This window comes from Pavona decussata, unplaced genomic scaffold, assembly GCF_977016875.1.
Source record: "Pavona decussata unplaced genomic scaffold, jaPavDecu1.1 SCAFFOLD_161, whole genome shotgun sequence".
Lineage (NCBI taxonomy): Eukaryota > Metazoa > Cnidaria > Anthozoa > Scleractinia > Agariciidae > Pavona > Pavona decussata.
This window is the reverse complement of record NW_028145572.1, coordinates 2423627-2434019: the sequence shown is the minus strand read 5'-3', so window position 1 is coordinate 2434019 and position 10393 is coordinate 2423627. Positions and strand designations below refer to the sequence as shown.

The window sequence follows — 10393 nt, the reverse complement described above, 5'->3', positions numbered from 1 at the left end:
GAGTGATAACGGTCCATAGCATTCTGGGCAATGCGTCACTTGATGTTCATTAAGAAACTGAGGTTTGTTTCTATTGGGGCTAAATAGAGGTTACAGTTCAATGAACCAACAAATGGTCTTGCTTGCTTAATTTTTTAAAAAAAATTGGTATTACACAGCATTAAAGGTCCAAAATTCGGTAACTGCTCTTACTAGGGCCGGGGCTCAATCAACAAACGAACCTTAGTACGGCAACCATGCATTCGTTAACATTTTAAACTTTTCGGCTGAAAACTGCTTTCCTGGTGAATTGAACTGGTTATATTTGGACTCATTCAGCACATAGTGAATCAATGTTCTGTTTGTTAAAAAATGACCATTTCCGTACTACGTAATCCGTTCGTCAAATCCGGTTGCACAACTGTAGCTCTAAATTAACGCAAAGTTCCAAGCAGATATCGATTCACCACGTGTTAGGGCGTGGTTTATCTCAATACAGAACACGTGCCTTGCTTGGAAGTGGTGGGGGTGGGCCGGTCATAATGCCAGGGTTGGTGATCTTGCACTCTGAAGCAGGGTCTTGAGGAGTGATAGTCTTGATGTACTCACTGAATTCAGCCATGGTGCATGGCGAGCCGCTGCAATAAGGGATGCGGCGCTCTTCACCGTGGTACAGCAGTCGTACGGCGTAATCTGTGTTTGTAGAGTTAGTGACCTCCAGAAGCTCTAGTTGGACCATGGAGGCGTATGGAGACCACTTACGATCACTGGCGTTGAAGGCTTGGAGAAATGGCATCACTAAAGAAACAAAAGAAATCTAACTGTGAATTCTAAATGTCAACACCTGTCGTCTTTCGAGTTCTCAGTTGCTGAGGTGCGACGGTCAACAACTCTAAGCGAAACAGATGGCAAGAGATTCAATTTATTGGAAAGGTTACCAGTCATTTCTCTACACTGAAGTTTGGACGATTCGCTGCATTTTAAAAGTGACGCATGATATAATATTTGATCTCAATTTACTCTCCCATGTACATGAACACAAAAATATACAGAAGTAGCTAGGAACATTTTAAAGCCGAAGTCGCTTTTAGAACAAGAAACAATTCAATTTTTATAGTTAACGTTGTTACGAAACGAGAAACAATCACATTTTTTATTCTTAACTTTGTAACGAAACCAGGAACGAAACGATTATGCAGCAAGGACACTCCTAAGGTTATAGTTTCGCATTTTTACTTCCAACGTACCTGTCATGTCATGCCCAGAGTAAAGGTAAAACTTCTTAGTCGTTTCTCCTTCTATAGAGTCTTGCATTGCCTGAGAAAACAGAAAAATTCGATGTCAGTTATCGGGAATTTGCGGCCTTTGCTCATCTTTGATCAAGCCAAAACAAACATATTCCCTTGAAACGCAATGTAGAACAATATGGAATTTCGACATTAGAAAAATAGGAAAGTGCGGTTTATTTCAGACAGCTCCTGCCTTTGTGCACCTTGTGCAACTTTTTTATGAACCTGGGCCGGGTTGTTCGAAAGCCGATTAGCGCTAATCTACGATTAAAAGTTAATCGAAGTTTTCATCTCGCTTGTTTAAAAAGGTTTTAAAGCCTTATTGCAAGCTAAAGGTAAAGAAAAGTCTAAGTCAAAACTGAGTCTGAGGGGCGAAAATCTTTTGGAAGAATCTTTACCGATAAGTAATTAAACTCGAATCAAAGTTCACGTTAATCCAGGATTAGCTTAATCGGGCTTTGAACAATTGGGTCCTTTGACTGAGAGTGCGGTGCGAGCGGCGTTTCATCGTTAAAAGTTGCCGATATGAAAACAAAAGGTTGCATGATCTTTTTTCACCTCGCCTCTCTCTTCTTGCATCATTCTCAACCTTCACGGCGCCATAAAATTCGTGACTCGATGCCATTTCACGAAAAGCGGTCAAGTTTTCATCGGCCACTCGGATTTCCGAAAATTCGGGAAGATATAAAAAGTGCCATAGAAAAGTAATGCTCAATAGCTTTCATTTGAATGGCCACACTTTCCTCAATAGCTCCACCTTGAACAGCACAATAAACAGCTCCAAAAGGAAAGTACTGCTCAACAGTGGTGTGCGCACTTCCACAGACTAAACATTTAGAAACACCTCGTGTAACAGACACTAGCAAAGAACAGTACAACTCTGTAGCCTTCGTAAGAAACGGTCAGAAACAATTTTAGGCCGGATTAGAAAGTTAGAACCACCTTGTATAAAACAGCCAAGAATACTGGAGGAAAGTACTGCTGTTTATCGAAGGAAAATTCTATGTTACAGCAACCTCAGCAGGGATTTGGCAATAGGCCATTTCCGAATTGCTGTGGAACAGCATTGTGAAAGCAAGGCCAAACTTTGCAAAGTTTTTATTACGAAAATTAGTTTTTATTCATGTGCAAACAAAACTAATTGTCATAGGAAAAGCTTTGCACTTAGCCTCGCTTTCATAATGAGATTCATTATCTCCACAGGTAACCCAAGGCAACAACAATTTGTCAGAAAGTCTATTCGAGTCTATTCATGTCTATATTGCAGATATTTGAGATTCTAGTGCATGTCTTACCTGCCACATCTCAGCAATCAGAAATCCAATGCCGACTTTTGAGAACTCTTGGATAGACGGGTAACTGTACATGGAGTACCACATGAACTGCAACTCACTAGCTATTCGATTCAACATGTCTTGAGTCACAGCAGGGGGGATGGAGAAATCGTGGCATACGTGGGTTAGCAAGCAGTCGGCTATGTGTACCAATCCATCAGATGCTGAGAGCATGCAAGAAAAGCAAAATCGGATTGTCAATCAAAGCAGATTCTTTACATCCCCTTCAGAGCTTTCATTAAAGTGCACCTAACCATCCAATTTTTTTTTTCTCTTAAATACTTCTTTGCACCTGATGGAAAAATATTGCGCTATTTGGCACCTTTTTCAACCAAATCTTGACTTTTTAAAGGCTGTAAAAGTTACGAAATCTAGCCATCATCTGTCCCATGACCGAGCTAGTAAGGGGCATGGGTTTATTCCTTACTTGGCATCACAAACTGATTTGCATTGTATTAAGTCTTTGTGAAATTGCATGCAAAGCAGTTTGTGACGACATGTAAGGAATAGACCCATGCCCCTTACTAGCTCGGTCATGGGACAGATGATGGCTAGATTTCGTAACTTTTACAGCCTATAAAAAGTCAAGATTTGGTTGAAAAGAGGCTCAATGCATTTCGAACAGGTGCAAAGATTTATTTAAGTGGAAAAAAATTGGGGGGGGGCTAGGTGCACTTTAAGGGCTGTTAACTCAAAACACCTGTTACAGCTGAATGCCTGTGAAAGGACCTTGGTCCGTGTTACAGGTGATGTTGATTATTGTAGGCTGAATGCAAAGTTCAATGCAACATGTACTGTTTCTCAAAAATTAACGACAGCCCTTCCCTTGACTTCGCAAGTTAGAGTACTCAAAGTGACATCTTAATAAGTACTCTGAAACAGTTCAGCTCAGTTGGTACAAGCACTATACTGGTATGCTTTCAAAGATCATGAGTTTGAATCTTTTTCATGCCAAAACGTTTTCCAGCTTTAAGAAGTTACATGAGGGCATCTTTTAATCTTTAATGTTTTATCTATTAATTCTGAGGTTGTTGAGGTCTTTAAAAATGTCAAGATTTTGAGTGTGCAACAGACTCCACCCCAACAATTCAACTTTGTTATCCTACTAGGATTAAAATGTGCCGCATTATGGTGACTTACTCAAATTGTACTTCAAACCAACTGCTTTTTCAACCTCAACTAACAGTGGTGCTGTTACTTCACTGTAATGCTTTTTCCACAAGTCACTAGCAAAAAATTCCTTCTCATACTGCTCCAACTTAGGGCAAAGTCTGCAAAGAACGGAAGTACACAGAGTCACCTTTCTTCAGGCTAATAACTCAGTAACTCACTGTGTGAAATTACTTTCTTTTCATTACTTTTTTATATACTTTTATTTATTGCAACACCACAGAGGGTACAAAATATACACTGGCAGAAAAACAATAACAACAGATGCAAGGGGGATGACGTTGCAGGGGATGGTAACAAGACGCAGTTCCAATAAGTGCCCCTATAACTAAGAAAGAGAAAAAAGGCAATGGGAACCAAGAAAGCAAAGCAATAATAATTATAACTAGTAATAATACAAAGATAAAGAGGTTATTCAGGCAGTTTGTACATGTAAGAGGGGAGTTTACTAAATTATGCAAAAACTGATGAGCTTGGATTTAATTTTAACAAATAATTTATTTGTTTGCAATTGTCAGCTTACATAATGCATTTGTTAGTACCACATTGCTTAATATTTTTGCAAAGTTTGGTTTGGACTTAAGGGCAAAGAACACCAAAAGTATAAATAGGCATTTTGTGCTACAAGAAAGCCATAAAAACAGTCAAATCCCACAATAATTATTATTATAACACTATATACTTCAACAAACACACTAGCCTCCCACGCAGACGTTCTTAGGGGTTCGTCACGCATTCCTGCCCCATGAACGTCTGCTGAAACGAACAGCCACTTCCCTTTGTCAACTGCGGACCAATCAGGAGCCCTTTCCCAACTTTGGGTAAACTCGTATTTGATATTAAAAATATTACCCTTTACAGGCTGGCGGACTTAAAATAATGTGGTTTTTCGTCATGTATGCCAAACGTTTGGTATAAGAGAGTTGAATGCGTATGAAAGAGAAGTTATAGTGCAATTTGCGCAGAAGAAAACTAATGTGTTCGTAAACCTTCCAACTGGTTATGGAAAGTCACTTATTTATCAAGCTCTATCGTTTGTTTACAATTCAATTCTTGAAGCTGCTGGTCACTGATTGTTGTTGTGGTTTCGCCGCTTGTAAATCTTATGAAAGACCAGATAGACAAATTGGCAAATCTTGGAATTCTTGCCGCTTCTCTCAGTGAAATCACTGAAGAAAATGCAGGGTGACCGGTGTTGTGGAAGGAAAAATTTCAATCGTATAAACTGTATGCACGTCCGGAAGCGAAAATATCTCCACGGGTGATGATTTCCGTTGTTTCGCAGTATGTGATTGGCTTTACTTGTCATAATGAGTCAATGCTGAATGGTCTGTTCAGACAAAGGCAATTTGCCGACGAACAGAAGTGGCTGTTTGTTTCAGCAGACGTTCGTGGGGCAGGAACGCGTGACAAACTCCGAAGAACGTCTGCGTGGGAGGCTACAAACACACAGGTAAGTATAAAATGAGAATAAGGAAATGATCACCCAAGATTAAATGCCTTGATCTTAAAACAAATTCTCCCAACTAAAACCATAAGAAATATAGAGAGAACATGAATAGATCAATTTTGAAAATAATTTATATTAAAATTCTAGCTTGGCTTTGAGGCTTAGGGGAATAAAACAAAATAAATAAATCATTCATCTTTGAACCTCAATGTAATTTCTGTTGTTTCATTCCCCCAAACCTTGAAACCAATTGGACAAATTTAATATGTACATTGATATGAAAGCTTAAAGGTTTAACTGGACAAGCCTAACTAATTGGATGTAACAATAGTTTTACCGAAATTATTTTACCGTGGATTTGGCTCAATGTCATCGTAATCTCTATCCATGACATGAATGTCAACAACCTGCGATTTGCCTTGGGAAGGTGCAGATGGCGGGAACAGCGCTAATACAAGAGCTTGAGCAGACTGCAGAGAACAATGGCAAAACGTGTTGTTTAACACAAAACAAGTTTGTCAAAGAAATAAATTATATGAAGTAATTCTCAACTACAGACTAAGATAATTCTCAACAAAGAATTAGTGCCAAAAAAAAAGCAAGCTGTAACCCTGAATTACTTTCAACTGCAAATCCTTCATAAAAATAAAAATAAAAATAAACATAAAAATAGCCATTCTTCAGTTACTCTAAGGAAGCATAAAAACATTTAAATAACCTATAGCACAAGCACACGGTTCTAGTAGCAGGGCCAAGCATCCAAATATTAGAAACAAATACTTTTAAGATTTTTAATACACATATACAAAAAGAATGCACTGCCCAAAAACCAGCTTTCATTAATTTCTTGTTCAAAACTTAGGGATTTGTTTTCCACAAAATGAAAATTATGTAAGATTTATCACCTTCTGCAGCATAATCATGAAACAGTACCACAGAGTATGTACTGCTTAATTGGCTCTCTCCACAATTTGAACTTCATTGTGGAACTCTGCAGATAATCGAACTAGAGCTATACCAGATGTCAGGTGTTTCAAAATGCCATAGCAGTTGAATTTTGTGTAAATTTTAAGTAAGATTTTTTTAGAGGGAGATTTCCTTGTAAAATACCAATGCACTATATTAGGCAAAAATCTTCAGGGTAATTACAGCTCACCTGTCTGGTTCTTGACATATCTTTAAAAACAAACAAAAAAAAACACATTCGAGAGATTGATTGAATGAATCTAAGGACAATTTGTATTATTTATAAACAAAGTTTGAAAATCTTTTCTTTTATTTTACCAAATAACACAATTTTTTGACAGCAAACGCAAGTTAAAGCACCTGTTTTGTATACAGCAGTCAATTGTGAATATAAATGTACATCATTCAGACATGAAGACCATGTCACTAAAGCCACAGCCACATGCGCGATTTTTTGCTTGCGCAGGTGATTCGACTTTTTCAAATTTTGATGGTCACCAGTGCGAGATGAAAATCGCACGTGTAGCTACCCTCAAACTGGCGACGCGACAGGTGAAAAAATCACACAAAAAAAGTCGCCAGAATTGAAATTTTCGCGACAAAATCGTTGAGATAGTGCCCGTGTAGCCACCCTGCAACTAAGCCTCGTCATCCGCAATAGCTCGGAAACACTGGGATATCAACGGTCGACTGAAATTTCCTTCAGAAGTTGATGGTAAAGTCCTTGTTCCTTTCTCTTTGCGAGCCACGGACAGACCCATGTTGACCTTTTCTTAATCTTCTTCTTCCTTCGTTTGCTTTTTATCGTCAAGAAGAAGAATGAAAATAGACGAAAAACAACATCCTCCTCCGAAAGGGCCGTCTGCCATCAGTCTGTTTGTAGCGCCAGGTCTCTTAAAGTACGCGATTCACGCAGCTTTCAATTTGTCGCCAAACTCACTAGAATTTGTCACTCGTTTAGCCACCCTCTCGCGCTGGTGACGCGACAAAATTTGAAAAAATCGCATCACCTGCGCGAGCAAAAAATTGCTCGTGTGGCCGCGGCTTAAAGCTGACCAGTGGATCACTGGAAGAGACAGATCACAGAGGAACCTGAAAAATTCCAATACCCCAAGATGGCACGATTTGAGGCAGTGATTATTGCCCATCAATAAACCCTACTAAGTTTCCCAAATCTTGTTTGCTGGAGAAAAAAAAACAGACTGGCATTGAAAACTCTTAGCATTTTTTAGAGTTCAAAAGTGATAACATTAAGATTTTAAGTAATCAACCACTCAGTTGCATATCACAGGCTCAGATTTTGGTGGCCAGTTATGAACAAAATAATACAAAACAAAATGATAAGGATCAGGCTTTTTGCCAGAAATTGGAATAAAATCCAAGTAAAAATTTTATAATTTGTAAATATCATCTTCTTCATTGCATGGTGGTAACAGATTATCATTATTAATTAACAAATTAAAATAACTCACCATCAGTGCGGAAAAAATCCTCCTGGATGTGATAGTCAGGAGAAAGAAATCCAGTGTCAACATAAGCCTTGCGCAAATTCTCCCCATTAAGCACTTGTTGTTTATATCCCTTGAAGGTAAGATGGCCTAAACCGCAGTCACCCTTCATGTCATTACGGCCTGCCATGTACGCTGTAAATTTATATCAACAAAAACATGACATCAGTTTAGGAAAGACTTGTTTAATAAGGGCAACACCTAAAAAGACTACTGACACATGCTTAGAATACAACAGTACTGGTATAAAGATAATGACGGTGAATGTACAAATTGGATATTGGTCATAACCAACCAGGGGTTAAAATGTGATTTTAAATGCCTAATTAATAATTTGTAGAAGGCTATGAATATGATGCTGCAATTACTAAGAAGAAATTCTAATGCAAAGATTACACTTGGCACTTGTCTGGAAAAAATGAGGCCTTGGCATGTCTTTGAGACATCGGTATAAGAAACAAGTGGAATAAAAATTATTGTTAGTGTCCAAGGGGTACAATTTCATTAATAGTTAGTATGGGTTAAGGGGTTGAAACTATTGGTCAAGAACCTAGGGTATGAAACTTCACTTCTTTATGATTTAGTACATATTTTCAGTAGTTGGGTAATAAATCTCTTGTCAAATGTTTTTGAAGTATCCATGTATAATATTGTACTAACTAGTCATGTTGTTTGTATTTTGACTCACCCCGTGAGAGCATCAAAATACAGCACAACTCATAAAATATACTACAGACCAAAACATATATATGTACATACCATCTCTGTATACCCTGCTGACAGTTATATCATGGATGTCATGTTTGATGACTGGGATGGAAGCTGAAGACAGCAGACAGTCCCATTCAGCAGTGTCATTATCCCAGCAAGGTGCAGCAAAAGCCCTGGTCCTGTCACCATGTCTGCAAAATAATATTTAGACATAAATGAGATGTGACTGTATAAAGTTGCATATTTTCTTTGAGTCAATTCGGTTTCCAAAAATCATGTTAGAAAGATCAACCGCATTTGTCCAAAATCACAGGGTACCCAGTTTGTAACAAGCTTTGGTAAGGTTAAAACAAACCAGTACACCAAAATTCAACAAAGGTTTAAAAAAGCCAACAACTCAGGTGGTGTTAAGTATGTGCCACTGTGCTGTGCCAGTTAGTGAATGGATGGCTTTAGTACACACTCTCTATATGTGCAAGTTCTAAATTTATTTTTACTACTCCCCAGTAATGTCGTTAGCAAACTTTGCCATGTACTTTGGCCATTAGGCATTACAAAATATATTTGTACAACTCAAACAACATGAGTATGTGCTAGTGAGTTGAGGCTGCCATTGCATTAGTTTGTAATTTAGAAATGCATCATCTACAGCTGTAACTCATCTAATGTACAGATGTCCCTCAACAAAATGGACCAAAACTATAGTCCAGTCAAACTTGAGCAGTTAAGGCTCTTGATTTCTCAGATTACAACTAAACAAGAAGTAGGAAATCCAATATTGCAAGATGACTGAAATTTGCAATAATCCATTCAAAATTACCAAAGACCACAATGGGAAATTTAACATGATATTGATTACCTAACCTAACCCTATTGTTCAATTGTATGTCTGCTGACGTCTTGGACACCCACACCCCCACTCTACACACAACTGCTCAAAATTTAGGGGGGAATACTGAAAATGAATCAACTTATGCATGGCTGGGTGATGAAAACAACAAATGGATTTAGAAAAGTACCAACTAAGTAATTTAGACATTAACAGGAACTGAGCATTTTTCTCTTTTTAAATTGACATTGACACCCACCTTCCGAGATCAAATCACATGTGATCATGAGTCATGCAATTTGCAATTTTTTATATTCTCAACTGTGACCATTCATCTGATTCAAGATATCAAGTGCAAAGTCTTTTCACGCGGTGTTGTTTGTTTCTCGTTGTTTTAAAAAATAAAATTTTTTTTTTTTTAGGAACTTGAGGTTGGAACTTATCTAATTTTATATAAACCCTCTCGCTTCCGCGGCTTTACCACACCTCTATCCAAACAAGACCTACCATTTCCTTTCAACTAAAAAATAGTTAGCTACGCTGGGATCTGAATCCCACTAAACCAACACGTGGATTTATTCATGATCGAAACAATAAAGTCCTCAAAACAGGTTGCAGACCATTGCGTGCACGCAAGTAAGGGTTACGTACCTTATAACAACATGAACTTGTTTCAGCGTATATTGCCCACTAGCACTCTTTCTTAGCGGAGTGTAAGCATAGCTTTCCTTTCCACAATAACCTGGCAGATCTGCTCTGACGTTTACTGCAATACTGCAGAAGAAAAAGCACAAAACAACCAGGTAAATATAATCTGTCATCCTTGCGTCGACACACCGTCTTCGAAAGTACAGTTCGGGGATTGGGGCAGAGAAAAATATATTAGTGCTTAGTCCCTCTCGGGAGCCTCTTGGAGTGGAAAAGTTGAAATGGAACGGGACTACTGGAATGTGATAAATGAATTGCAGATTTGCAACAAAAATGTAAGGTAGTCAGAAATCAAGCTCTTTTTTTTAAATTAGAGAAGAGTTTGTCATGAAAATGAATCTGAATGAAATAAATGATTCCATGGATAAGAAAGAGCATATATATGGTGAGTGAAGAGAAAATATTCTCCGCAGTGGGCTAACTCGTTAGCATTTTTTTATGCACTCTGG

General features: G+C 38.2%; 1 protein-coding gene across 1 annotated transcript; it reads right to left on the bottom strand.

The window, feature by feature from the left end:
- Positions 1-113: 113 nt before the first annotated feature.
- LOC146464752 (counting factor 60-like) lies at positions 114-10096 on the bottom strand. The gene is made up of 9 exons (XM_085129664.1): positions 9888-10096; positions 8456-8598; positions 7661-7831; positions 6379-6398; positions 5574-5692; positions 3743-3873; positions 2564-2766; positions 1227-1296; positions 114-777 (listed from the first exon to the last, which is right to left on the bottom strand). The coding sequence occupies exons 1-9, from the start codon at positions 10055-10057 to the stop codon at positions 470-472; spliced, it is 1335 nt and encodes a 444-aa protein (XP_084985790.1). The 5' UTR covers positions 10058-10096; the 3' UTR covers positions 114-469.
- Positions 10097-10393: the final 297 nt, after the last annotated feature.